The 27,023-nt window shown below is 41.6% G+C and overlaps 1 protein-coding gene across 1 annotated transcript; it reads left to right on the forward strand.

The window, feature by feature from the left end:
- Positions 1-1,053: 1,053 nt before the first annotated feature.
- vstm4b (V-set and transmembrane domain containing 4b) lies at positions 1,054-26,790 on the forward strand. The gene is made up of 8 exons (XM_083933153.1): positions 1,054-1,169; positions 4,008-4,415; positions 16,012-16,065; positions 16,271-16,378; positions 16,612-16,645; positions 21,684-21,808; positions 24,072-24,136; positions 24,740-26,790. The coding sequence occupies exons 1-8, from the start codon at positions 1,118-1,120 to the stop codon at positions 24,863-24,865; spliced, it is 972 nt and encodes a 323-aa protein (XP_083789279.1). The 5' UTR covers positions 1,054-1,117; the 3' UTR covers positions 24,866-26,790.
- Positions 26,791-27,023: the final 233 nt, after the last annotated feature.

Below are 27,023 nucleotides of genomic sequence, written 5' to 3' on the forward strand. Positions count from 1 at the left end.
GGGAGTCCTACTCTGTGTTTAGAGCCCTAATATGGTGAATCCCACATCACATTTTGCAGCGACTACTGAAGGTTATAGAGCTTTGGTAAAGTGGGGACTTCTCTGTCGAGGGAACAGCCATGTTTGTCAAACTGTCTCCAGACTAAAAGCACTTACGAGGCCCCGCCGGCCATCTACTTTATTATCTGTAAATCAAAGTGTCCCAGATCCTCACATCACTGCTGTCTGAGGTTTGATAAAAGCCAGCAAAGAGTCCCAAAAACCCTGAGCGGACAGAGTGCTGTACAAAGATTCACTGTGTGATCCTGTTACACGAGACAGGAGATGAGGGGAGATAGATACGGACACACAGACACAACGATTTAAGTAATATGGGGTTTGAGGACCAATTTTGAAAGCAGGATGAGCAACCGCACCAGCCTAACACTTGAAGAAAGTCTGGGATAATTTAGTAACTTTAAATGCAGGATGGATCCTCTTCTCCGTCATTTCTCCAGCCACAAAGATGCCCACACACAAACACAGACTGCAACCCACCCCCCGCCTCCCTCCCCCTGTGTCAGCATATGCGTGTGTTCCAAAATAAAAGCCCTGACTTTGGTCTGCACCCGCTGTCCTCCACAGCTGGAAGTGTGATTTGCTCGGCGTCAATCTCAACAACACACTGTTCCCTCCCCTCCATCCTGCACAGGAAATTACATTTCCCACTTACTCGTCAGGAGCAGGAGTGTTTGTGTGTGTGTGTGTGTGTGTTTGTGTGTGTGTGTGTGTGTGTGTGTGTGTGTGTGTGTGTGTGTGTGTGTGTGTGTGTGTGTGTGTGTGTGTGTGTGTGTGTGTGTGTGCTCGCACATCCTCACCTGTCCGTCTCTGTGCACATGCATATGTGTGTGTGTGTGTGTGTGTGCACGTGAGCCTGCCAAATGTGTTTTCAGTGTGTTTGTGACATGCAGGGGGGAGGGGCGGAGGGAGGTTCTGAGTAGAAACAGAGCGTCCAATGTTTCATATTTCACTCCTCAGCTGGGGGAAAAAAGAGAAGAGGAGGAGGAGGAGAAAACCTGGGGCTTCTTTTCTTCAGAGGCAGTTAACTGGGAGTTTATGGAGGCTGCAGCCGTGGAAAATGAAGATCTCCTCTGTGGTCTTCGCTCTCCTGACTCGAGCACTGCTTGGAGGTAGGAAAAGTTTATTTTGCTTCATACAAAAGTGGATGTGGCAGAGAGTGTTTTCCGTTCTTTTTCAGAGAAGCTTTACAGAAAACATCGGAGAATCAGAGAGGATGTTGGGGTGATGGGTGAAGAGATGGAGAACAATAGTTTGGGTAGATAAGATGGTCTGTTAACTGAAACCTCTTTATATACTGTTCAGTTACAGCTGAAATAAATCTAGTTCCAAGTAAGATTGCAGGTTATGTTGACAAGAAAATAACAAGTTTATCAAAGTTGCATGTGTTTGTAGAGATGAGAGGGGATTCCAAGGTGAAAATTGGTGGTTTTCAAAATAAAACTGAGCTTTTATTTATACCATAAATGTATGTATAGTTTCACATATACATCAATTTATGGTGATTTCAGTGACATTCTGTCAAAACAGATTAATCTAATTGAACAGTTTGAGTTCAAAAGTCAACATGCAGCACTTTTCAGCAACTCAGCTGAATTTTCCTTGTTCTTTCACTCAAAAGTAAATGAAAGACAAAACAAAAAAAGGCACTGATTTTATTATGTGCTGAGCTGAAAGATCTGAGTTGTGTGACAGTAAAATGCTTTGTTGAAAGAGTACACTATGAAAGTGTACATTATGAAATTGTGCTCTGTTGCAAAAACAGATGTGTAATACATTGTTATACAACACATACAGCGGTATAGTTTGTTCCTCAATATTCACGCAACGTATGTCGTCACATACCAAAAACAACACGGGTGTCAGCGTGACGGGAAGAGGACATGATTTGTATGGATTTAAGATTTTACGTTTAGGTTTGATTGCAGAACAGACTTTTATTTTATTTGTTGAGCTGATTGTTATTTCTTTCAGGCTGCTTTTTAGGCAGGCATTAGAAACTTATGAATACCATGTTTAATGCAAATCCTTAGAGTACTTTAATACATTTTAGAGAAACGTTTTATCTCATCATTTTTCTTACATGCTTGTTAATTGTTCAGTAATTTGTCATAAAAAGCTCAAGCTTTGAGCGTGTTCACATTCACAAACCTCAGTGTGTTTGACTCAGATCTGAGAGTAAGTCTGATGATCTGAACCAGGGCTACACAATAAATATATTTTCTAAATATTAGAAATAATACTTTCATCATCACAATATCAACATGTTTAATAAACACAGAGCAAAAAACTTTGGGACTTTTGGAATATTTTAGTCAGTTGAAAGAGAGAATCAATCGAAAACTGCACTTCCAATATCCCTTTGGTGTTCAGTCCAATGTTAATTTTGTTCAATAAAAGAATGTTGGTAATATTTTCATTTTCAAGCCATTTGTTGTACTTTAGCAGTACACTTAGAGCAACAGAAAGGCATAACTGAGGACATTTTAGTATTTCATTTATCACAAGTAATATCAGTATTGTGATATTCAATGATGCTATTCAGTGTTTCCCCTAGGATGGAGTTGTAGCAGCGGAAGTGAAGCCCACGTGCGGGGAAAAAAAAATGTTAGGCTGCAAAGCGCGTACTGCTGGGAAGGGCTCTTTGAACCTCATTACATAAAATATCCTATGTGATTTGACAAACAAGCAGTTATGAGTGACCTGTATCAAATTTGATCATAGTCTTTTCCGATGAAAATGCAAATGACAAGTCATTATATTATTATCACTTATTTTAGTCTGGTTCACGCAACATTAGTTGAAAATATTTTAAAATGAATGAATGAATGGTTATTTTAATTAAGTGCTGAGCTTAAATATCTGAGTTGTATGAGAGTAAAAAGCTATGTGAGGGTACATTATGAAAGAGTACATTATGAAATGAGCGAGGTTGCAAAGACAGATGTGTAATATAGTCATGCAACACATACAGCAGTAAAGTTTGTTCTTCAATATTCATGCGATGTATGTTGTCACATACCAAAAACAACACAGGTCTGTTGACTGCTGAGCATCAATGACAGTATTTTACAGCTTGTTCTCTCACATTCTATCAAGTGTGGACAGAGAAAGTTATTGAGACGCTTGTTTATTGTTAAGACACGGATGGGAACCAATCTCCTTGTATACGAAAATATATATACTAATAATGTAATTAAAAGAATTCTGTAGCTGCCATCAATTTCCTGGAGTGGCGCACCTCCGCTGCTGAATGCATGTAGGGGAAACACTGCCTTATTTCGAGTAGTCCTTATCTGAACTGCATGAATACGTTGTTAATCCCGAACTGAATCGTGTCACAGGACGATCTTCCTTTGACTTCACATTCTGAGCACTTTTAAGTCTAACCGTCAGTGTTGGCTAAAAAGTAGTAATAAACTTGATTGAATTCTCGAACTTGAAAAGAAAAAAACTTAGATATTTAAAATAATGCCACGGTGGATTATCTCCTTTCAGGACAACTGAACAAATGTCAGCTGTTGATGAAGTTGACCATGAATGGAGATTGTTTGGACCACTGCTGTGTGGTCAAGGATCATTAACCAGTTCAAACTGTGATGTCAGCATTGAAATTTAATGAAATAAACTAATATGTTTGATTCATTGCAATTAATTTGTTTATTTTTGGGTTAATCGGTTAGGTGACTCAAAAAATTGCAAGTATTAGATTACATTTAAAGCCATATATTCTTAAAACACATGGTAACATAACAGATAGGTCTTAAAATAATGAACTAAATGAATGTGCCACTGACTGGTCACCATCATCCACTTCTCTGACATGTTTTTCAGCTCATGAGGGATTGAATATTATCAGATAGACTCCAGTCATCTAAACAAATCTGGACATCTTGATATTGCATACTGCAGCAAATGGTTGTAAAAAAACTTGTATGAATCTTTTCCAGGTTTGTGTTTGGCCATCAACGTCACCATCACCCCTTCCCCCTTCACGGTGGCTCAGGAGGGTCAAAATATCACACTTACCTGTGTTGTGTCCCAGCGGCGCCGCAATGCTGCTTTACCAGTGGTGAAATGGACCTTCCTGCCAGAGGGCACAGACCGGCCTGAGGACGAACTCCTCATAGCCCGCGTCAACATGAGGAAGGCCCGATTCTATGGCAACTACACAAAGAGTTTCCCGTGGCCCAAACTGAAGCTGACGGTGGTGAAGCAGGGAAAGATATTTGACCTGGTAATCTTGAATGTGTCAGAGGGGGACCGGGGGCTCTACATGTGCAGGGTGCAGGAGTTTAAAAAGAACCAGGACCGCTGGAAGGCCTCATCAAACAGCACCGCCGCTACTGAGCTCAGAGGTAAGGGCTGGACTTGTTGTTTTACTTCATACTGTCCTTTTCTTATCACTGGATGGTTTGCCACGCAGCATCACTTGTTGAGTTGCAGATAAGCCATTTAGGACAAAACTACTTTAGTGGAGTCAACATTGAAACCAGGCAAGAAACAGTGGGCATACCTAGTGCATAAGTACAATGTGTAAGTTAAAAAAATTAACTAACATTATCAACAGAGTGTGCATACTAACCAGCGAGTCCTGACACGTCCTGTCTTGTTATACCACTTGTGCCACAAGAGGCGGTAGTGAGTTGCTGTAGCGTCCATAGAAGCAGATAAACCATTAGCAGTACAACAGTTACCAGCTTTAGCCTACACCTATAACTAAAACTGTTAAGTATCTGTACATAATTGAGAAGTGTGTCATCTAAATCATGACATTTTTGCACAAGGTTAAATGTTGCCCCCTACTTTTCGGAGCATGTGGTCAGTATATTGCACCTTAAAAGGGATGCTTCAGCCAAAGCCTTTTTATGAAACACTGAATCAAAGGTGGCTTTGAACAGTTTTAGTTTGCTCCCTCATGAAGGGAATGGTCAGCTTGGATTCATGTCATTGAGCAGCTGCTTCAGCGTTAATCAGGAATGATTTATTATAAAGTCATCCAGGACAGGTTCAAAGATATCTCTAACTCATCATAAGATACTGGTTCGTTAACATAACTTCTGTTAGCCAATCAATCATATCTACTATTTTAATCTTGATTAAGTTTTTCTGGAACTACTTTTTAGATACTTGTTATTCAGCAGTTGGATCCTGATTTGTTCCACTGCTACTCAGGAATGTGTGTCTCTTAATGTATGTGTTACCAAATCGCTTCTTCAATTATTCGGACATAATTTCCCGATCTTGGGGTCGTCACCCCATGTAGGGTTGCCCAATATGCAAATTAGACGTTTGAATCTTAGACATGATCTCAAATGAATATCAGTGCCACTGATTGTGCTTAAGGACAAGTAGCATAGCCTGTCAGTCATTTGAAAAGTGTCCAATAGTAAATAAATGTCTTGGTGGTGAACCTCTGGCATTGGGCTGCTGCAATTTCTACCGGTAGAAGAAACCAGTAACTGTAGCCCAGTTTCTCACAGAATGACATCACTGCTTTTGATGGTGCAGGGCGGAGACTTTACAGCTATTTCTCAAACCACAACAGAAGCAATGACTAATGCAGTTTTGATAATAGTAAGACCGCAAAAAGTTTTACACAGATGTCAGGTTTGCCTGCAGATCTCCCATGGTCTTCAGCAGACTGCTATTGAACAGCTTCAAGCTGTGAACACATGAATCTGTATGAGGCTTTAGCTGGATTTTTCTGTAAAAGGACATGGATGCCCTTTTAATTTAGACCTCAAAGATATGATCAAAGATTTATGCCCAGTCTTTCTCTTTAATGCCTTCAAGAAAATGGAGCCCCAAGTAAACCCAAATTGTTATTAGAATACACTGAAGATAGCAGAAGAACTTTGTACTAGGGAGCCGTTCTACATCTCCAGTAGGCTAGTAACAATTTCCTTTTACCACAAATGGATGATGTAATCCATCTGGCTGGAGAGGTAGTGAAGTTTCAGGGAGAAGAGGCACTGTCCTGCTTTTGATTTGTGAAGGGAAATATCATTGGTTAGGAGCAAGTCTAGAGATAAAAGGATCCTCCATTGCAATGCGTTGCGGCTTTCACTAAGTAGATGATCTTGGAGAAAGAGCAGAGAGAGTGTGAGGTTTCAATGCCACCGCTGGCATATGAGACATTCACACAACGGAATGAATGACAAATCTACTGGTACCAGATACTGCTCAGAAATCCCTTCACTTTCATAAAACCAGAAACACACTTAAAAGCTTTGTCATTTTTTCCTTTGCGTCTGTCAAGCTTTATGTAATTGCCAGAATATATGCAATTTAAAATGATGATAAGGGCAGATTTTTGTTATTTGTTGAAACAATGGGTCCTGAATGTAAGACGGAGGTAAACAAGAGCAGGCTTCTCATTTCAAGCATCAATTGGTTGGCTGAAATTACTTAAATATGCATTTTAATGGTTACACATATACAGTATTGTGTTAATTAAAAGCAGAGCTGCTAATGCTAGCTTAAACTCAGGTAGCATGCAGGGCTGGCTTCCAAAAAGTGGGGAAATTATACGCATCGAGTGTGCTGGTTGTCAGAATCAGAATCAGGTTTATTGCTAAGTATGTTGGACATACAGAGAATTTGACTCCGGCTTATGCTTTGCTCACAGTTTCCAAACATTTAACAGGACAAACCTAAACATAACAATAACAATAACATTTACAGAACAATAACAGAACAATAACAGAACAACACAGAACAATAATTTAAGATAAAAAATAGAGGTAATATTAAAAATAGGTTAACAAGTAAATATGAGAAATTTAAAATAGAAAGATAAAATAATTGTGTAAAGTAAAGTGACCAGGCTGTTATAAATATCTTTGTTATGTTATTTACAATGATATACATAAGGTGCATAAGGTGCATTTGTCTTTGGCATGTGTGTGTGATGTGTCGGGTGGGGTCAATTGTTCAGCAGTGTGACGGCCTGGGGGTAGAAACTGTTTTTATGTCTGGCTGTTTTTGTGTACAGAGTTCTGTAACGCCTGCCAGAGGGGAGAAGTTCAAAGAGGTGATGTGCAGGGTGTGAAGGGTCTGCAGAGATGTGAACTGCCCTTTTCCTGACTCTGGATGAGTGCAGGTCCTAATAGTGGGCAGTTTGACACCAATGATTCTCTCTGCAGTCCTGATTGTCCGTGTCAGTCTGTTCTTGTCCTGTTTGGTGGCCGATCCAAACCAAACAATGATGGAGGTGCAGAGAACAGACTGAACTATTGCCGTGTAGAACTGGATCAGCAGTTCTTGGGGCAGGTTGAACTTCCTCAGCTGACGAAGGAAGTACATCCTCTGCTGGGCCTTTTTGATTATGGAGTCCACGTTGTGGCTCCACTTCAGATCCTGAGAGAGTATGGATCCCAGGAACCTGAAGGTTTCCACAGCAGACACGGTGTTGTTGAGGATGGTGATGGGGGGCAGTGTGGGGGGGCGGCTCCTGAAGTCCACTGTCATCTCCACAGTTTTGAGCGTGTTTAGCTCCAGATGGTTCTGACCGCACCAGAGGGCCAGCTGTCCCACCTCCCGTCTGTAAGCAGACTCGTCACCGTCCCGGATGAGACCGATGACGGTTGTGTCGTCTGCAAACTTCAGGAGTTTGACAGATGGGTCACTCGAGGTGCAGTCATTTGTATAAAGGGAGAAGAGCAATGGAGAGAGCACACACCCCTGGGGAGCGCCTGTGCTGATGGTCCGGGTGCTGGATGTGATCCGCCCCAGCCTCACCTGCTGTCTCCTGTCAGTCAAAAAGTTAGTAATCCACTGACAGGTGGAGGCTGGGACGGTGAGCTGGGAGAGTTTGTAGTGGAGGATGTCCGGGATGATTGTGTTGAAAGCCGAGCTAAAGTCTACAAACAGGATCCTTGCATAAGCCCCCGGGGTGTCAAGGTGTTGCAGGATGTGGTGCAGTCCCATGTTGACTGCATCATCCGCTGACCTGTTTGCCCGATAGTCTTTGACTATTCTACCTTTTTAAACTAATGTAGTCATGATAGCCTTGGAAATAATGATCAGTTACTACCTTCGGTAGAGGCTAGTTGGCCGGGAACAATTGCAGCTTATGTTAGAGCAGATAAACACAATGTTTAGCCTGGTTTTGGAAAGGCTAGAAAATAAGACTAATTCAAACTTGACAGACCATGCCTAGTTACAGTTGCTAATACTGTATATGTTTGGACAATCACAATTCAGGAGAGGGGTTTAACAAACAGTAATTTGCTTAACAGAATTGTTAACACCAGTGGGTAGGCTTGTACTGGGTAGGGATGGGAATTTCAAACAAAAATACTATTCAATATTCACTGGGAGCTATATAGCTCTTCTTCAAGCTTTAACACGTAAATCATGTGGTTAAAGAAAAACAACACTTTATTTTTTAAAGGATTTCTACACAGTACTTTTTGATGGCTGTTGTAAAATTAGTCTTTGCCATACCTGCCGATATTCGGTTGTGAAAAAGAGGGATGTTTCAGGGTATCAGCGGATCTACCTTTAATGCCTCCACCTTAAGTGTGTAATATGTTCAGGTACATGAAATTAACCTAAAAATAAGATTATCCACTGACCTCCGTTCCACGGAAACCACCAATAATAACATCTAAAACACAAGTGAGTTTTGCATGGTAAGTTTAGTTTCGTCCAGTGTCGGCGCAGAGGGCAGAGACTGAATGAACGCAGTCAGACCAGAGTCAAACAGGTCATCGGGGGCACAGCAAAAATTGGGAGTGTTGGTTCTTTGAGGTATGGTCTTTGCTCCTGTTTATACAGAAGCATCTATCCAATCTCACAGTGAAGTAGATATGCCCTTGTGCAGAAAAGAGCTGAGAACTGAACACGACAAGACGATACTATTTAATTTTTCATCATGTTCTCACAAGTATTCACAAATTTGAAATTCATGTCCTCCCCTGTGTTCGGCGCTTTTGTTAATTACTTTTGAGCTTTTGTGACTAGTTATGCTAATGCTAATCCAGATTTTACTCGTAACACGCTGAAAATGTGCCATGTGAGCTTTTTTTTTCTAGAGAAAGAGATAACAGCAAGTATTTAGGGCAGAAAATGCAGAGAACGTTCATGAATTCAGTCAGTACTGTGTTACATCAAAGATCAGCAGAAAGTAGTCAGAGAGGCATTCATGTGAAATTGCTGCTTTAAGAGTGATTAATCCACCGGTGCATCACAAAGTTTCATCCTTGCAACAATCTAAAGACAATCCATATTATTTCAGGTAATTGCTGTATACTGTCAGTGCTCATCAACGATAGACGTTGCTCACCACATTTTCCATGGAAGCGCTCCCACATGCTGTGACTTTTGGGGTGTCCACAGCCAAGTCTGGGCCTGGGTAGACATGCAGTCCCTACCGAGAGCTGTTGACATTGGCCCTGACACGGAGTTTCCCTCCCAAAAGTAGAACAGTCCAGAGAGACTCAGCAGAATTGGAACAAGAGATAGTTATGCAAAGGAAGGTAAAGTTTGAGTGTTTGTCTGCAGTGACAGTCAAGTGGGCAGCTGGCTCATGTCTGGCACTTAACCTTTAGTGGTTGAGGATGTGGAGAGCTATTTTCATCCGAGGAAGCGCCAGTATATTGTGGTTTCAGAGATATTAATAAAAAAGCCTATCCCAACATTTTTGAATGACTACTGCAATTATGACATGAATGGCAATACATATAAATAAAACTACCTCATTTAGTTTTCATTGCACAGCAGGGGTGAGAGGGAGCCCAAATACTTCCCTTGTTTAGCAGGCTTGAGATATCTCCAGACAGCTTTGTAGCTTTTGGTAACTGGGATATTACATAGTTTTTTTATGGATTTAGATTTATTTTCCATTTATGACCCTACTTTGTGGCTTGCAATTAGTTGCAAGTAGAATTAATGTCTGTAAATATCTTTGTTTTGAAAGGAAATGTTAAATAAATATTTAGAAAAGTAAGATCTGAATTTATTCATCCAAATCCCAATCTGATTCATCAGAATCTGGTTTTGAAAACCCAATGAATCCTGACTCTTATCTGAAAAGTTGGCAAGAAATATAATTCAACTCTAAGGTGAATGCTGTCCTCTAGGAGAAGAAAGCAGGATACATTTTGGATTAGTTAGGGACTTAAAAAGAAAGGCCAAATTTGTAGCATCACATCCCGAAATATTTTGACTTCAATTCCTAGTGTGACTTCAGCTCCAAAACTGCTGCTTCCTACATTTCTCATAATGCAACTGAATAGCATCCTTTATTAGACCATTCCTGCCTGATAAATTCCCAAATCTTTCAAACTTCATACTCCTAGTTTGTCAATTTAAATATATCAATTTAAGGGAAACAAAATTAACTCAAAGGTCAAGTCTTCCAGGGTATCTGCAGGTTTCAGCAAGTCAAATTTAAGACTTTTAAAGACGTTTTTAATGCCATCTTGAATGAAATTTAAGACCGAAAACATTACAAATATAGGCGATGGTGGGGGGATCCCGCTGTATTACAACCCAAGCATAGCATTTGTGTCACTCAATGTGACTCAGTCAAGTTTGCTTTTTGTCTGTTTATTGAACAAAAATAACCTTGTTGATGCTGCAGATTAGCTCGCCTCTGATAAAAGGCGCTAGTCCAAAATGAGTCATATAGACAGTCTTGTCCTTTCCAAAGGTAAATGTGCTTACGATGTGTGAGACAGGGAACATCAAACGGAAGAGATCTCCTATCCCCTCAGTGGAGTTGTAAGACTGGTGCTTGACCACTGTGTTTAAAATCCACAAAACATCCGATTTTAGTGTTGGTGTGGCACCAAATGCTGCTCTCAGGTCAGTGCTAGTATCAGCAGCTCATAAGAAAGTAGCCTCTCTACATCCTCTTTTCCAAATATCCCACGAGAAAAAGGAAAAATATACAACTTTAAACAGCCCCGACAAATTTAAGACCTTTGAGTAATGTATTTAAGTCCAGCCTGTAACATTTATAATTAATTTAAGACATTTAAGGCCTTAATTTTAGATACATGAACTTAAGACCTAATGCAAACCACTGTCCAGAAACTAGATTGAGTAAAGCTGCTGAGAAACAGCAGATGACTGAGACTTTATGTGCTGTCTGTCTTTGTGACGTCAAAGTGATGGAATTCCTGTGGTGGGATAACATTAGGTGACCAGGTGTGTCCACAATCACACAATCACACAAAACTCCCATTACTCTACTTACTACTGCTATAATAAACACATCCAGAGAGGTCAGAGGGTTTGGTTAAAAAACTGAGGGGACGAGCACAGTGTAGACACAGCCTCCTCTAGGCATAAACAAACTGAACTCCTAGGTATTTCTATAACACATGCGGGCGACTGCAAGTGAACAAAGGTGTTTCTAAGAGATACACAGCACACAGATGTGGCATGGGTTTAAGTATAGCAAGAACATGGAACATTGTATTGGCAGCTTCACAAGACAAAATAAGACATTCCGCAGTTCTGGGGTCACAAACATCTCTGTAGAGTTTTTTTTAGAAGCCAACATAATAGGCCTATGTTTATCGCCATAATAGGGACACAGGGAGCAAATGTACTGAAGGATGCTAATTCTTAGAAGAAAAGATACAGGAAAGAGACAACAGGAAGTTATATGGTGAATTATTCAAAACTTTGTAAAGACACACAACGTCGCTGTATACTTGCATTCATCTCTAGTCATTTATAATGCAGTGAATGAGAGCAGTGACTCACTCAGTAGATGATGAAGACATAGAGGATCATTATTCACTCTGTCTGTGTGTATTGATGTTTACAGTGTTGGGTTTGTTGGGGCACAAAAAAGAGCCACAAATCTGAAACACAGTTTGCAAATGAATGCAACTCTTTTTAAATGTCTCCACTGTAGTCCGATGCAGGCTTTTGCCATTCAAAAGTTGCTTTAAAAATAAGAGATAGATGAGGATAAAAGCCAGTTTTAGGGCAAAATGTACACTGGATTAACCCCATTTCTGATTATTCAAACATGTACAGCTGCCGCACTGACAGAGCTGCACAGAACCTGAGGCAAAAACAGCCCATAGCCCACGTCATAGATGTTATCGAGATTTACACTGTGAATAATTAAGTGTGAAGGGAGGGTGGGTCTTTAAATTGAATCTGCTGCCATTTCAAACAAGTGGGGGAAAGTCTGTTTTAAATGCTATGTCACCAAGAAACTATGCAGCGAGACAGTGTGCATGCGCAAATGCATTTTCTGTAGTTTTACCATAGCATGCACTAGTGGTTTTAAGACTTTCATGAACAATTAATGGTAATATGGAAAGGGGAACATTAAGATATTTGTATTGTCATATAAAATAACCCTTTCACACAAGCTTTGCCTTTAACATATCAGCCAAACTACACAATGTAGATGAAATTACACTTACATACACACAAGTCAGAAGTTAACAAGAGGTTAAGAAATAAAAGAGGAAATTAAATTGAATTAAAAGAAGCTTTATGCCTACATTTGAATTATCATTACTTTATATACCACTTATTAATCTGCTAATTAGTTAAATGAATACATTCAGTAAACACCCACCAACACATCCAATCTGCAGCATATGCCTGTGGAAACCCAACTTGTGATGTAAGACAGAAGTAGTACTATTAGGAATTCCCTATAGTGCATCCAAACAAATTAACTGTCATCAGGAATTCCCTGCAGGCCAGGAGGATAATGTCAATGTTTTAAATATTATTACAGCAGTTTATTATTAAAATAACATTGTACATAAAATATCAATTTACACTGAAAGTCCGGACATGGAGCTTGGAACAACGTGACCTCAAAGTTGAGTGCTTCGAGAGCTTCCCGGCATCACAAATGTACAACAAAACATGTAGCTACTGTTTACGTGAGAAGCAGATGCAAGAAGCCAATGTCTGGCTACTGAGATTAATCCGACTTTCCGAGATGGAGATCCGACTACACGAGCGAGGGGGGTTCTGATTAGAATTCTGACTTGGAGCTCAGAAATTTCAACATTCGTGCACAACTTGAAAGCACCATTAGTCGTAGCACACAAACGCCGGTCTCTGAATGCGCGCTGCAATATAAATTAGTCTTACTTACGGAACACTAATCCTCTGTTTAACCGGCGATGTTCGTGTCCTTGTTTTGGGACAGTAGGGGGGTCACTGTGAATCTGAGGGGGTCATGTCAACCCCGTCCATAGTGCCATTTGTGCTCACGTATGTCTGGCCCCTCTCCCATTCGGACAGATTTCCATACAGTCAGATCCTGGAAAAATGTTGACAGAAATTATGTATACATTAAAGTGTGCTGTTTAACTGTAATTTGAGAAACTTTGTGACCCGGCTGCCATTCTTTTCCTTCAAAACGGACCAACTTGCAACTCGTTTTGCAATAAGTCGTTCTGTTGCTCAGATTGTTTTTGGGTTGATGCAGGCATTTTGGTCTGCATCATTGATAATGTCACTTGGAAATCAAAAATGAACTCAAAACTGTTCCATCCACTCCTTTACATATCTATTTCCCCATAACCAGTAGAAAAGACCTTCTCCTTATTCCATTCACCTACAGATGGAGGAGAATTGTAAATGTATCATTTCAATCCCAAAATTAATTGTCTCAAATCTTTTTTTCTGTTATCAGAAGGAGGGCTCTGGTTACTAATTGGTTCATCTCTACGTATAAACAGATTCTGCATGTGAACGTAGAATCTGTAGACAACAGACAAGATTTGGAAAGGGGGAGCGGTCTGGTTTCCCTTTGTAGTCCGAGTAGTATTGACCAATCACGCTTGAGTAGGCTTTGGCTGATGTAGGTAACAGAACCCAGTGGTTATTGTCTGACAACGATTTTGCTTTTCATTTGGTTTTTGTCATTATTTATTTGCATCCATATGCAGATATGTACGCCGTCTCTCAACTCCATTCTTGAATCTCAAGCTGCTTGGACCATAAACAATGAGTGCCGCTCAAAAGTGCAAGTCTTGGCTGAGATATTTGCTGGCTACACTGGAAAGCCTGAAATATTAGCCGTTACCCCCAGAGGCTAAATTTGTGTAGTTTTTCTGGTGTTTTAGGGTTTTGATACAGAATTGTTTTTTTGTAGACAAAGAGTTTTCAGAAGTACTAATGCAGGGTCAATGCATTTTGGAATCATCTGAAGCATGCTCATAGAAAGTATGCCGGTTGCTCAGTCAGTCAGTCTCCACGCCTTATAGCCAGTCTGCCTGTGGGAAAGTCTCTAGCCGGCATGGTGAGCCGGCATGGTGAGCCGGCATGGCGAGCCGGCATGGCGAGCCTTTCTGTCGTCAGCTTTCGGTGGTTTGGGTATTTCAAGATGCCCTGGTGGGTGTCACTTCACAAGCTTCCTACCACCAGCTCAGCAAGAGAACAGCGGTGTTAAGACTACTGTGGTCAGATGGGCTGGAGAAATGAGTGAGTGTGTGGTGTGAGATTTCAGGTTGAGTATGGGAAACATATTTCTCAAGCATTTTGGACACAAGCTGCACATAGCTGGGATTCTCATTACACATATGAAGGCTGCATTCACATGTCTCTGATTCCCCACTGGTGCTCATATTTTTGGGTTGTAACAAATCTACTTTATTAGATGTCCAGTAATATTTAAATCAATTATGATATAAACAAACAAATCACAATATGTTGTTGCTTGTTACTGTAAACTAATACATTGGGCTTGTTGTATAAAAGCAATATCACATGAGGGGGAGTGCTGTATACTGAATATCATCACTGCTGTGATTCATAGGAACTCCCTTTCATTTGATATTAATTAAGTATGAATATAAATATGCACTAGAACATAATTTCACTACTTATTACTGACACAAAATCTAAGTTCAATCTATTGACAATCAATCTATCGTGCAGGTGCAAGTTTGTGGCAGTAAACGGGAGTGGAACACACATAAATTAGATGGGCTAGGAACTTAATGTTCCTGGCAATTAGGGCTGGGTTTAAAAAACTCATCCAGGGAATGAACTGGGATCAATCTTGACATACTAGCTTGTCAGAAAGAGGTTAGATAACAAGCGGCTGTGGCTCAGAGTTAGAGCGGGTCCTCCTCTATTTGAGAGATCCGCAGTTGGATCCCCGGTTCCGGCCCGCATGTCGAAGTGTCCCAAGACACTGAAACTCGAGAGATGGTATGTATGATATGTCCACTGCCATCAGTGTGAATGTGATATGAAAGTGTCTTGAGTAGTCAGAAGACTAGAAAGGCGCCATATAAGTACAAGTCCATTTACCATAACTCTCCCAAGTTAGGCTAAACTTTGGTGAAGGAAAAACTGTCATGTCATGTCCCTTGACCTCTGACCTCAAGATATCTGAATCAAAATGTCACTCAGTACTCATCGACTGTAGGGTCTGTAGAATTTCACTTTATTGTGTTTAGTATGTTCATGTTTAATAAAAACAAATTCACACTATACGATACACAACGGCTTTGGGTTCAACTATTTATTTGTGTCTTGGCCTCTGTATTGTGATCGTATTGTGAGGTTGTAAGCAATACCCAGGCCTACTGGCAATATGTTGATGTTGATGTTGTCAATGTTACAAAGAAAAAAAAAGAAAAAAAAACTAGTCTGAGGTCAGCCACTGTATGGACATTGCTAAAATGGGCACAGGTAGCCTTGTTTTACCAAAAAAGTTTGTTATGACGGTGAAGAGTCAGAGCATGGGTGGGTGTGAGGTGAAAGTTCACACTGAAGCATAATTCCAAAGCAACTGTTTGCATTAATTCATAATTAAGATTGAGCCCTCTGGACAGTGTTTCAGACACAGGATCGGGCAGGGAGGAGGCCGACCTCGGCTCGTTGTCTTCCTACAATTAGCTTTATTTAAACTCTAGCCAGTGTGTAATCAGTCGGCAGGAAGGCCACAGTGATGATGACTTTTGACTTGCTTCTCTTCTCTCCCTTTCTTTCTTCATGTAGTGCATGTCCTACCGGCCACCAAGGCCAAAGAAAGCCTGTGGAGCTTGTTTGAAGGTAAGTGAACATATTTTTAGTTGGTGTGTTTGTGGTGGACTGGCTCTGTGTCGTCCTTGGCAGGCAAAAATAGCCCAACCCAAAGGACATAGTACAGTGCCTGAAATAGCTCAGCGAAACATGTACTTTTTGTTTCTTTCAAAATGTTGTGTATTGTGAAGCAATAGACATGAGTCTGATGTGTGTACATGTTTTTGCATTTCAGATGTGTACCTGTGTGCAGTGCTGATCTGCTCAGTGGGTCTGCTGTGTATGTGCATGTTCACGGTGACAGTAACCTGCCAGTACATACAGAGGAAGCAGAGGTTAAAAGGTTAGCAGCAACATCGAGATAACACCTAACTGACCTTTATCAATCTGGTTCTGATCTCTCAGTTTTCTTTGTTATCCTGTTTCAATTATTTTTTCCATCTTTTTCTCCACAACTTCTCTTGTCCCTCCCAAAGTAAAAAAAACTCAACTATGTATAGACTGAGAGTTCAGAAGTACAATAACCTTTGCCTCCACACCAGTTTTTATGTTTCTAACTGTGTTTTACCTTTGCAGATAATTACCTCCTGGTCAAAAGTCCTCAGAACAGGTAAGATTTTGGGAAACACTGCCTCACACATAGCCGATTATAATTTATGGGACATTTCACATAACAATAAAGTACAAAAGTAATGTGCTTTTAGTGGTTTAAGTTAAAATTCCCTGCTGTGTTTTATATCCACTAGTTGCAAAGCTTAACCCTTTGAACTCTGAAATAGAAAAAGCCCGCCAGTACCTACATTGATATTTGCGCTTATTGTGATTTCATTTATTGGAGTATCTTCAAATACTTCATGTACATAATCAGTACAACCAACGCTAAAGGGTAATGTAAGTAATTAAACAATAATGAATAATGAAAGTATTTAAATTGGGTTAGAAAGAAACAAAATGCAAAAAGCTCACATGTTTCCTCATCACATTCAATGGAATAAACACACAAAACCTCATCTCTCATCTCATCTCATCTTCATTCGCTTATCCGGGGTCGGGTCGCGGGGGCAGCAGCTTTAGCAGGGGACCCCAAACTTCCCTTTCCCGGGCCACATTAACCAGCTCTAACTGGGGGATCCCGAGGCGTTCCCAGGCCAGTGTGGAGATATAATCTCTCCACCTAGTCCTGGGTCTTCCCCGAGGCCTCCTCCCAGCTGGACGTGCCTGGAACACCTCCCTAGGGAGGCGCCCAGGGGGCATCCTTACTAGATGCCCGAACCACCTCAACTGGCTCCTTTCAACGCTAAGGAGCAGCGGCTCTACTCCGAGTTCCTCACGGATGGCTGAACTTCTCACCCTATCTCTAAGGGAGACTCCAGCCACCCTCCTGAGAAAACCCATTTCGGCCGCTTGTACTCGCGACCTCGTTCTTTCGGTCATGACCCAACTTTCATGACCATAGGTGAGGGTAGGAACGAAGATTGACCGGTAGATCGAGAGCTTTGCCTTCCGGCTCAGCTCTCTTTTCGTCACAACGGTGCGGTAGAGCGACTGCAACACCGCCCCCGCTGCTCCGATTCTCCGGCCAAACTCACGCTCCATCGTCCCCTCACTCGTGAACATGATCCCGAGGTACTTGAACTCCTTCACTTGGGGTAAGGACTCATTCCCTACCTGGAGTAAGCAATCCACCGGTTTCCTGCTAAGAGCCATGGCCTCAGATTTAGAGATGCTGATCCTCATCCCAGCCGTTTCACACTCGGCTGCGAACCGATCCAGTGAGTGCTGAAGGTCACTGACCGACGATGCCATCAGGACCACATCATCTGCGAAAAGCAGAGACGAGATCCTCAGCCCACCGAACTGCAACCCCTCCCCACCACGACTACGGCTTGAAATCCTGTCCATGAAAATCACGAACAGGATTGGTGACAAAGCGCACCCCTGGCGGAGGCCAACCCCCACCGGAAACGAATCCGACTTACTCCCGAGGATCCGGACACAGCTCTCACTTTGGGTGTACAGAGATTGGATGGCCCACAGAAGTGACCCCCTCACCCCATACTCCCGCAGCACCTCCCACAGTATCTCCCTAGGAACCCGGTCATATGCCTTCTCCAGATCCACAAAACACATGTAGACTGGATGAGCATACTCCCAGGCCCCCTCCAGGATCCTTGCGAGAATGAAGAGCTGGTCCGTTGTTCCACGTCCAGGACGGAATCCACATTGTTCCTCTTCAATCTGAGGTTCGACTATAGGACGAACCCTCCTTTCCAGCACCTTGGAGTAGACTTTACCAGGGAGGCTGAGTAGTGTGATACCCCTATAATTGGCACACACCCTCTGGTCCCCCTTTTTAAAAAGAGGAACCACCACCCCGGTCTGCCACTCCCTTGGCACTGTCCCAGACTTCCACGCAATGTTGAAGAGGCGTGTCAACCAAGACAGCCCCTCCCAACCCAAAGTTTTCAGCATTTCTGGACGAATCTCATCAACCCCTGGGGCTTTGCCACTGTGGAGTTGCTTGACTACCTCAGTGACTTCCGCCAGGGATATTGACAATGATTCCCCATCAGCCTCCAGCTCTGCCTCTACAAAAGAGGGCGTGTTAGTCGGATTAAGGAGTTCCTCAAAGTGCTCCTTCCACCGCCCGATTACCTCATCGGCTGAGGTCACCAGCGTCCCGTCTTTACTGTAAACAGCTTGGACGGTTCCCCGTTTCCCCCTCCTGAGATGTCGAATGGTTTTCCAGAAGCACCTTGGTGCCGCCCGAAAGTCCTTCTCCATGGCTTCTCCGAACTCCTCCCACACCCGCTGCTTTGCCTCTGACACAGCAGAGGCTGCAGCCCTTCTGGCCTGTCGGTACCTTGCAACTGCCTCCGGAGTCTTCTGGGATAGCATATCCCGGAAGGCCTCCTTCTTCAGTCGGACAGCTTCCCTGACCACCGGTGTCCACCACGGTGTTCGAGGGTTACCGCCCCTTGAGGCACCTAAGACCTTGAGGCCACAGCTCACCGCTGCAGCTTCAGCAATGGAAGCTTTGAACATTGCCCACTCCGGTTCAATGCCCCCAACCTCCACAGGGATGCCAGAAAAGCTCCGCCGGAGGTGTGAGTTGAAGATCTCTCGGACAGGGGCCTCCTCCAGACGTTCCCAGTTCACCCGCACTACGCGTTTGGGTTTACCTGGTCTGTCCAGATCTTCCCCCATCCTCTGATCCAACTCATCACCATATGGTGATCAGTTGACAGCTCTGCCCCTCTCTTCACCCGAGTGTCCAAAACATGCGGCCTCAGATCAAATGATACGATCACAAAATCGATCATCGACCTTTGGCCTAGGGTGCTCTGGTACCACGTACACTTATGAGCATCCTTATGTTCGAACATGGTGTTAGTTATAGATAATCCGTGACTAGCACAGAAGTCTAATAACTGACGACCACTCGGATTTAGATCAGGGAGGCCGTTCCTCCCAATCACGCCTCTCCAGGTGTCTCCATCATTGCCCACGTGGGCGTTGAAGTCTCCCAGCAGAACTATGGAGTCCCCTACTGAAGTCCCATGCAGGACTCCATTCAGGGTCTCCAAGAAGGCCGAATATTCTGAACTGCTGTTTGGTGCATATGCACAAACAACAGTCAGAGTTTTCCCCCCTACCACCCGCAGGCGTAAGGAGGCGACCCTCTCGTCCACCGGGGTGAACTCCAACACCGCGGCGCTCAGCCGGGGGTTTGTGAGTATCCCCACACCCGCCCGACGCCTCTCACCCTGGGCAACTCCAGAGAAGAATAGTGTCCAACCCCTATCCAGGAGAACGGTTCCAGAACCGAGACTGTGTGTGGAGGTAAGCCCCACCAGATCTAACTGGTAGCGCTCCACCTCCCGCACAAGCTCCGGCTCCTTCCCCGACAGAGAGGTGACATTCCACGTCCCAAGAGCCAGCTTCTGCTGCCCGTGTCTGGTCCGTCGAGGCCCCTCACCTTCACTGCCACCCGTGCAGCAGCGCACCCGACCCAAATGGTTCCTCCTGCGAGTGGTGGGCCCACAGGACACACAAAACCTATTGATCCAAAATATTTTTTTAAAATTTAGAGACATAAAGAAAATAGTTCTTAATACTCACTTATTTGAACTGTAAACATTTATTAGTTTTTAAGATATGATTATTTGATATGAGTGTAATAAGGGGTTTGATAGTTTCATCTGCATTTGCACTGTACGTCACGTAATGTGATAACGTTATTATCAGTTTTCATTGTGGTCACACAGCAGAAAGATTGAATGTTCTAGCTATAATATATTTTTATTTTAGATCATTTTATAGAGCATCATGTAAACAGGAAGATCTCCTGTGGCCATTACAGGGTTAATACTATGGCACCAATGCAAGTTGCCATACTGTTTTCCACCGGGTGTCACCTAATGTGATGACGTCGTTAAAGGAATAAAACATGATGGCGTTTAAGACGGAAGCGTTCACTTTCTGCAGCAAAAAATAATGAATAATCTAGCTATTATATTTAGAGCATCATGTAGTCAAAGATCTGTCACGGCCATTACAGGGTTAATACTCTGGCACTGCCGCAAGTCGTCAGCTCATTTTCCACCAGGCATCACGTAACCTGATGACATCATACAAGCATACATGCGTCATGATCATCTGCTGCCAAAGAATGAATGCTCTAGCTATAATAGTTTTTATTTTAGATTGTTTTAAACATGTAAACAGGAACCGCCCGCAGCCACTCTGTTTTCAAAGGGTGAAACAACTTTTTAGATATTTTAAAAGAAGTGTTCCATTGATCCAAGTAGCTTACTTATGATGAATTGGCCTATTGGGTAACGCACAAATCTCTATTTTTGCCCATAATTTTAATGGTAGACCAAGCATGACTACCAACATATCATTTCTTTATCAGGTTTTCCTTTAAATTTCAATGTTTATTTGAATTGCAATCACAAAGGAATTGTAAACCATAACAATGCACCCAAGATAGTTAACGGTCAATTGAGAAGGTTGTGTCTAGATGGTAACCCAAGATCTGCGAAAGTCTTGCGAGATGGTAGAGGTTAGGAATTAACTTTGAATGGTTAAGGTTAGTATAGGTGGTCGGGAAGTGAGTCTCGCAAGAGATTTTGCAAGTTACGCAAGTTTTCACAAATCTAGGGTTACCATCTAGACACAACCCTCAGGGAAATGCCATCCTGTGATGCTGGTCATATGGTTTTGGGAGAAACCATTTTTTAGTTGCAGGGTGAAGTTCTGCTAGTCACATAGTTGAAAGAACTTTTGCAGTTTTACTTTAATTATAACTGTGATATTTATTTTATGTGAAACTCTTTGTTTGAATGCTAACTGTAATGGTTTTTAATCCTTATTATGAGACCAAGACCCACTCAATCGAAAAATGGACATTGTAAAAACCGTAGATTTAGTGACATCATGGCAATTTCAAGCTCAAAATGTTTGTCTGATTTTATAATATGCTTTCCCTTGATTGGTAAAATATATTATTTTAGAAGACAATAATGAGAAAAAAAATGTCATTATTATCAATGGACATGAAGGGTACCCTCAATTTGGTAATAACTCAAAGCTGACAAACAAGCCAACTGCACTGAACCTCTTGAAATCTGGTCTCATTGCAGCTCAGGAGAGACAGTCACTAGTATGGTCAGTGTATCTCCTGCTCTGCCTAAGAAGGAGAGGAGGTACAGGAAGAAAAGGAGCAGAGACTACCAAGAGGAGATACCACCAGAGATACCAGCAAAAGGTAAATAAGAGTCTGTGGGTGCATTCACACTCACAGTTTCATAGGAAACTCATAGTAGCTCATTTATTGTACATCAGTTAAATATTTTTGCAGCAGCAATAACTCCCTGTAACTCATTGTTGCAAGTGAGGAACACCAGCAGAAATAGCTTAACATGAGACTGAACTGAGGTTAACTCTCAGCTCATTTTGTTCTGTTTGGCCTTACAAACATGTGTTGGCATTTGAGGTCAACATCCGCCCCTTCCACATATAAACACTTGACTTATGGGGTAGCATGTGGAATGAAATGAATCATTTTTTCATCATGATGCGGTTAAACAACCAGAGCCCCACATTCACTCCTGACTCACTTTTGATGTTTTAAAGTTAAAGTGGAAAGTGTGTAGAAAAAAATACTGCTCTTTGAGGGGGTTCGAAGCATTTCAGGGGTGACCTTGTTGACTGCTGCTGTTTGGAAACGGTATTAATTGTTGTGGGTTTTTATTGGCCTCTTGGGGGCAGCAGAATATGTTAACACAACATTGACATAATGTCACTGTGTAAAGTCATTATGGGGAATGTAGCAAACAATTGCCTGATTACTATACGGTATACGTCAAGCAACATTAGCATCCAAAGCTCACTAATTCACATGTAATATCTTGTTTGTTTAATCCGTACAATGTCTGTGTAAAAACATCAATTTACCGTTTTACAGAGGGTTATGTGCCACACTATTGTTGACGACTGTGAACAGTTGTTTTTACAAGGCATGGCAAGGCAAACTAATTTATATAGCACATTTCATACACTGTGGCAATACAATGTGCTTCACAAAAAATAAAAAAATAAAAGCAACTGTCAGTACATAATCATAAATTAAAGGATATAAGTAATTAAAGTAAAATTAAAAGTATGAGAATATTGAAGTATAATTCCAGCGGAAAAACATTCCATGGGCTTTTTTGTCAGTAATTTACATCAAATAAGCCATCAAGACAGTTGTTTTTCGTTGATCAACCTCGTCTCGTAGTATAGTACATTCAGGTCGATTACCAAATGCAATGGAAAGGCCCATGATGATTTATTCCAGTAAAACATCTAAACTTTGTGGTTTGTGCCAGTTTGGTGAAATAGAAGTTAATAATAGGGCATAAAACCAGTAGGAGATAAAAGCATAGAATAGAAATGACTAATAAAGAAATAAACTGAAAATAAATCATTCGTCTACCATAGTGAGTTTGCAGAGTGCTGCTTCATCCTGTTTGGTACGGACAGTGGGTTTTTCTAATAAGGACTTCTGCTGTGATCTGAGAGAACTCTTGCTGCTGCATTTTGTATAGTTTGTATAGTTATGACAAATGAATTAGTGACATTTTGAGGTTCTGGAAGGGGGATTTTGTTACTGTTGGACAGCGCTAGGTTAGCTGTTCGTTCACGGTTTACAGTTTTCATGCTAAGCTAAGCTAACTGGCTGGTGGCTTTAACTTCATACACAAGAGCTGTGTTAATATTCACATCTAACTTAAGGAAGTGTATTGAATCTATTAAAACCAAAACATTGAGCTGAAAGATGCTAAAACACTGTAGGGCTGAGAGGGACTACAGGGTCGAGTTATAACTCTTTGTGGGTCCATCACTAGAGGCGACTCCTCTCCAGAGCTGTAGTCAAGAGTAACTAAATCAAGTCCAAGTCGAGTCCAAGACCAGATCCAGTGTGTGAGAGTCAGGAACAAGTCCAAAGGCAGTCGAGACCAAGTCAAGGCCAAGTGCAAAGCAAACAGGTCCTGTTCAAGACCATCATATTTCTCCAATGTGAATACTGTAATTAAGGAGTAAAGATGGATCTATAAACAAGGTTGATCTATCTTCTAACATCAAACCAATCAATGCAGAAATGTTGTCATTGCTCTGTACAACTGATCCCAATCAGCAGCCAGGAACAACTTGATCAGTTCTCAGTTAGCGAGTCCAAGACAAAATGAGACATAATTAAGACTAGAGTGGACTTGAGTGCAGATTTAAGCCAAACAAATGAATGCTTTGTGTGTATTATTCAGAGCTCCACAAGACCGAGCACTTTAGTAGTGGGACTGAGTTTTAATTATTAGAACCAGAACCAGTTTGAAGCTTGACACATTTCCTTTTCCACTATGTGAAAGGGAGCGCATGTCAAGTTTGTGGTTATGAATGAAGAGGTATGGTTTTTGTTGTACACATCACTATATACATTTTCTAAACAGATCTCTACAACACCACTGACTTTTGTTTTTTCCCTGCAGCTCCCATTGGAGACAAAACACGAAGACCCAAACTTTTAAAACCACAGCCAAGGAAAGTTGTGTTGGTGAGTTCTATGCATTTGTTTACCTTAATCATAATTTTTTATCTTTACCAAGTAATCATGATCAATGAGGTAGATTAATTAATCATTTTTACTACACTAACTGTATGTACAGTATCATTTTGAGCAGTACACGTGCATTTATACATTTTGCCTAAAACATACCAAACAAAGCAGGCCTTCCCATTGACATGCTATTATTTTTATTGTGCCAAATATAATGGAGAGCAACCAGCATGTGGCAAAAATGCCTGTAATCAAAAGTACCAGAAAATGTCATAAAATGTGTTAAATAATTAAAGTTTAATTTGGGTTGAATTGTCACTGGAATCAAGTGACTGTGGCAACTTGGCATTTTAATGGCACAGAATGCGGCAAGACATAATTGAATTCTGGCAACCTCAACCCAAGAACCCGACGTCTGCACACATTTACCAAACCAATTCGGTCATGTAGAGACCGAAATCTCAAGCGTAATGATGAAGTTATACATAAAACTCTCTTGCAAACTCCCTGCTCATTTTCTAACCACTGGTACCACTTCCCTCCCTTGCCACCTCCCTCTCCTCCATCATAATTTTCCCCCATTTTCTCCTCCATCTCCAGCCGAAGATAGTAGAGGAGAATCTGACCTACGCCGAGCTGGATCTAGTGAAGCCAATTCCGGAAACCAAGGCGTCGTGTAGCGGCACTGTGTACGCTCAAATACTGTTTGGGGAGCAGCAGCTATGAGAGAAACACCTACACCACTAGTAACGGTGCCTTATGTAAAAAGTATTGTCTATTTATAGTCCGTATTGTTTTGTATTCGAATTGCTTGAAATTGAATGGCAAAATGTGTAATGTCTCACAATTATGATACAATTGTATATATGATTTTATATGATCTTTGATACAACTTCTTTTTATGGGACCAAGATACAAAAGGAAATGTTTCATATACTGGAGTATGTCATGTTGAAATTTGTTTTGCACCTATGTTTGAATCATGTGTAGTTTAAACTGGGAACACAATAGAAGACGGGTGCTTATTTAGACCAGATCTATACTTCGTAAAAATCAGAGGGGAAACCAGAGATTTGAATTTGCAGGCTGATCTGAGCCCTCCCGTTCACATCAAACCGGTTGCAACCCCATATCATAACCCTAGCAAAACCTGCATGTTGACATGTCTATGCATCAGGGTCCACTTTAAATGATGTTAGAATCAGGCAGATACATTGGTCTCTAGTGATTGGTTAATGAAAATTGAACTAACATCCTGCATGTAAATTTAACGCCAGACTGAAGCTGGAAACGGAATGTAATGAGTTAACATTTCTGTCTGATATGAGGCAACGTAGCGTGTGGAGCTAGAACCTGGAGGTGATTAGCATAGCTTAGCATAAAGATTGCAAGCAGGGGAAAAACCAGCAAGCATGGCTTAAGCTAGCTAGCTAGCTAGCTAACATAACTATGGAAATGTACGCGTTGGTACTGCTGACAAAAGCGACCCGGTTGTTGTTTGCCATGAAAAAAAGTATGTATGTAACTCCCTACAAAACTACAAATTGTTGTTTTTACATTTATGTATGTGTAGAGGTAAACATACAGGTAAAACAGACCAGAGACAATTGTAGTTTAGTGAGCTCTTGAGGTGTTGGTAGGTGTATTTTTGAACCGGAAAAGCCGGTTAGCTGTTTTCTGATGCTTCCACTTTTTGGGACTTTCCCTATACAGAAATGGGAGAGGTATCGATCTTCGCATCTAAGCTATGAAAACTACTACTTTAAATACATATTATCGAAGACTCTATGAGTAACCAACAAAATGCCATGCAATATACAAGTTACAAAGTGAAGTGAGTAAACAGATTTATGAAGGAGACAAAGTCAATTTAAGACATCCGTTGTTATGGGTGTGAACCAACACATTTTCAAATGTGATTTACTTCTAGTGTGTTCCCAGCAATATCTGCCTCACAACATCTGTGTTCAGTGTGTATATGTATGTCAGACTGCAATTTATAATGACCACAACTCCACAGAGTTGATATGAAGGTAGCGATTAGCCCCCTGACCTCCCCCGATAGGCAAGTGCGCGAGACAATTCAAGCCCTTTCATCTGGTGCCAACATCAACTTAACAGGCTGTTAGTGTGACACACACACACACACACACACACACACACACACACACACACACATTCACATACATACAAACGTGTAGGATAAACACCCTTTTAGGCTCAAAGGCACATACTATAAATCCAAAAAGCTGCGAACAATTGACACCTGATCTACAAGACCTGTGTTTGGACAATTTCACATTAACATTAGTCAAAGATTGCTTCAAATCTTGAGGTTATTTTGTTGTTTGAGATGAGATAAGAACCAGAAGCCATTGGCTTTAATCCCACATACCTTCATAAGGTCTCCTTGCTTTCTCACTTTCCGTGAATCTGAGTGTGAAAGTGCTTAGGCCTCTTTTTCCATTTAATGATTCTCTGGATTCAGGCATGGAAAAGCAAAGGAGAGTTTTTTAAACAGTGAACTTGAAACCCAGACACAAAGGCACCGGATCCCTCCCTTCCCCCAAGACTTCCACTATCTTATGTGGAGTTACCCATGCAGATGGAGCCCTTCACAAATACGTCTTAAGTCTTACTTTCCACTGCATGCCTGCTGAAGTCCATGTTTTGCCCGAGCGTTCCAGCTACTTATTTGGTAAACAGTAGTACCAGAGTATTTAGTCACTTGAAATGATTTGACTCTTCTGTAAAACATTTAAGAATTAACTTACATGTGGTATTTAGAGCTATGTAGTAAATTATGTAACAACTATGGTTATATAGCTAAAAGCTAATAGTAGCTGAAGAGTCACGGTCACAAAGGCCCTGATTACACTAGCTT

Source organism: Echiichthys vipera (assembly GCF_963691815.1).
Source record: "Echiichthys vipera genome assembly, chromosome: 18".
In the NCBI taxonomy this organism is placed as follows: Eukaryota; Metazoa; Chordata; class Actinopteri; order Perciformes; family Trachinidae; genus Echiichthys; species Echiichthys vipera.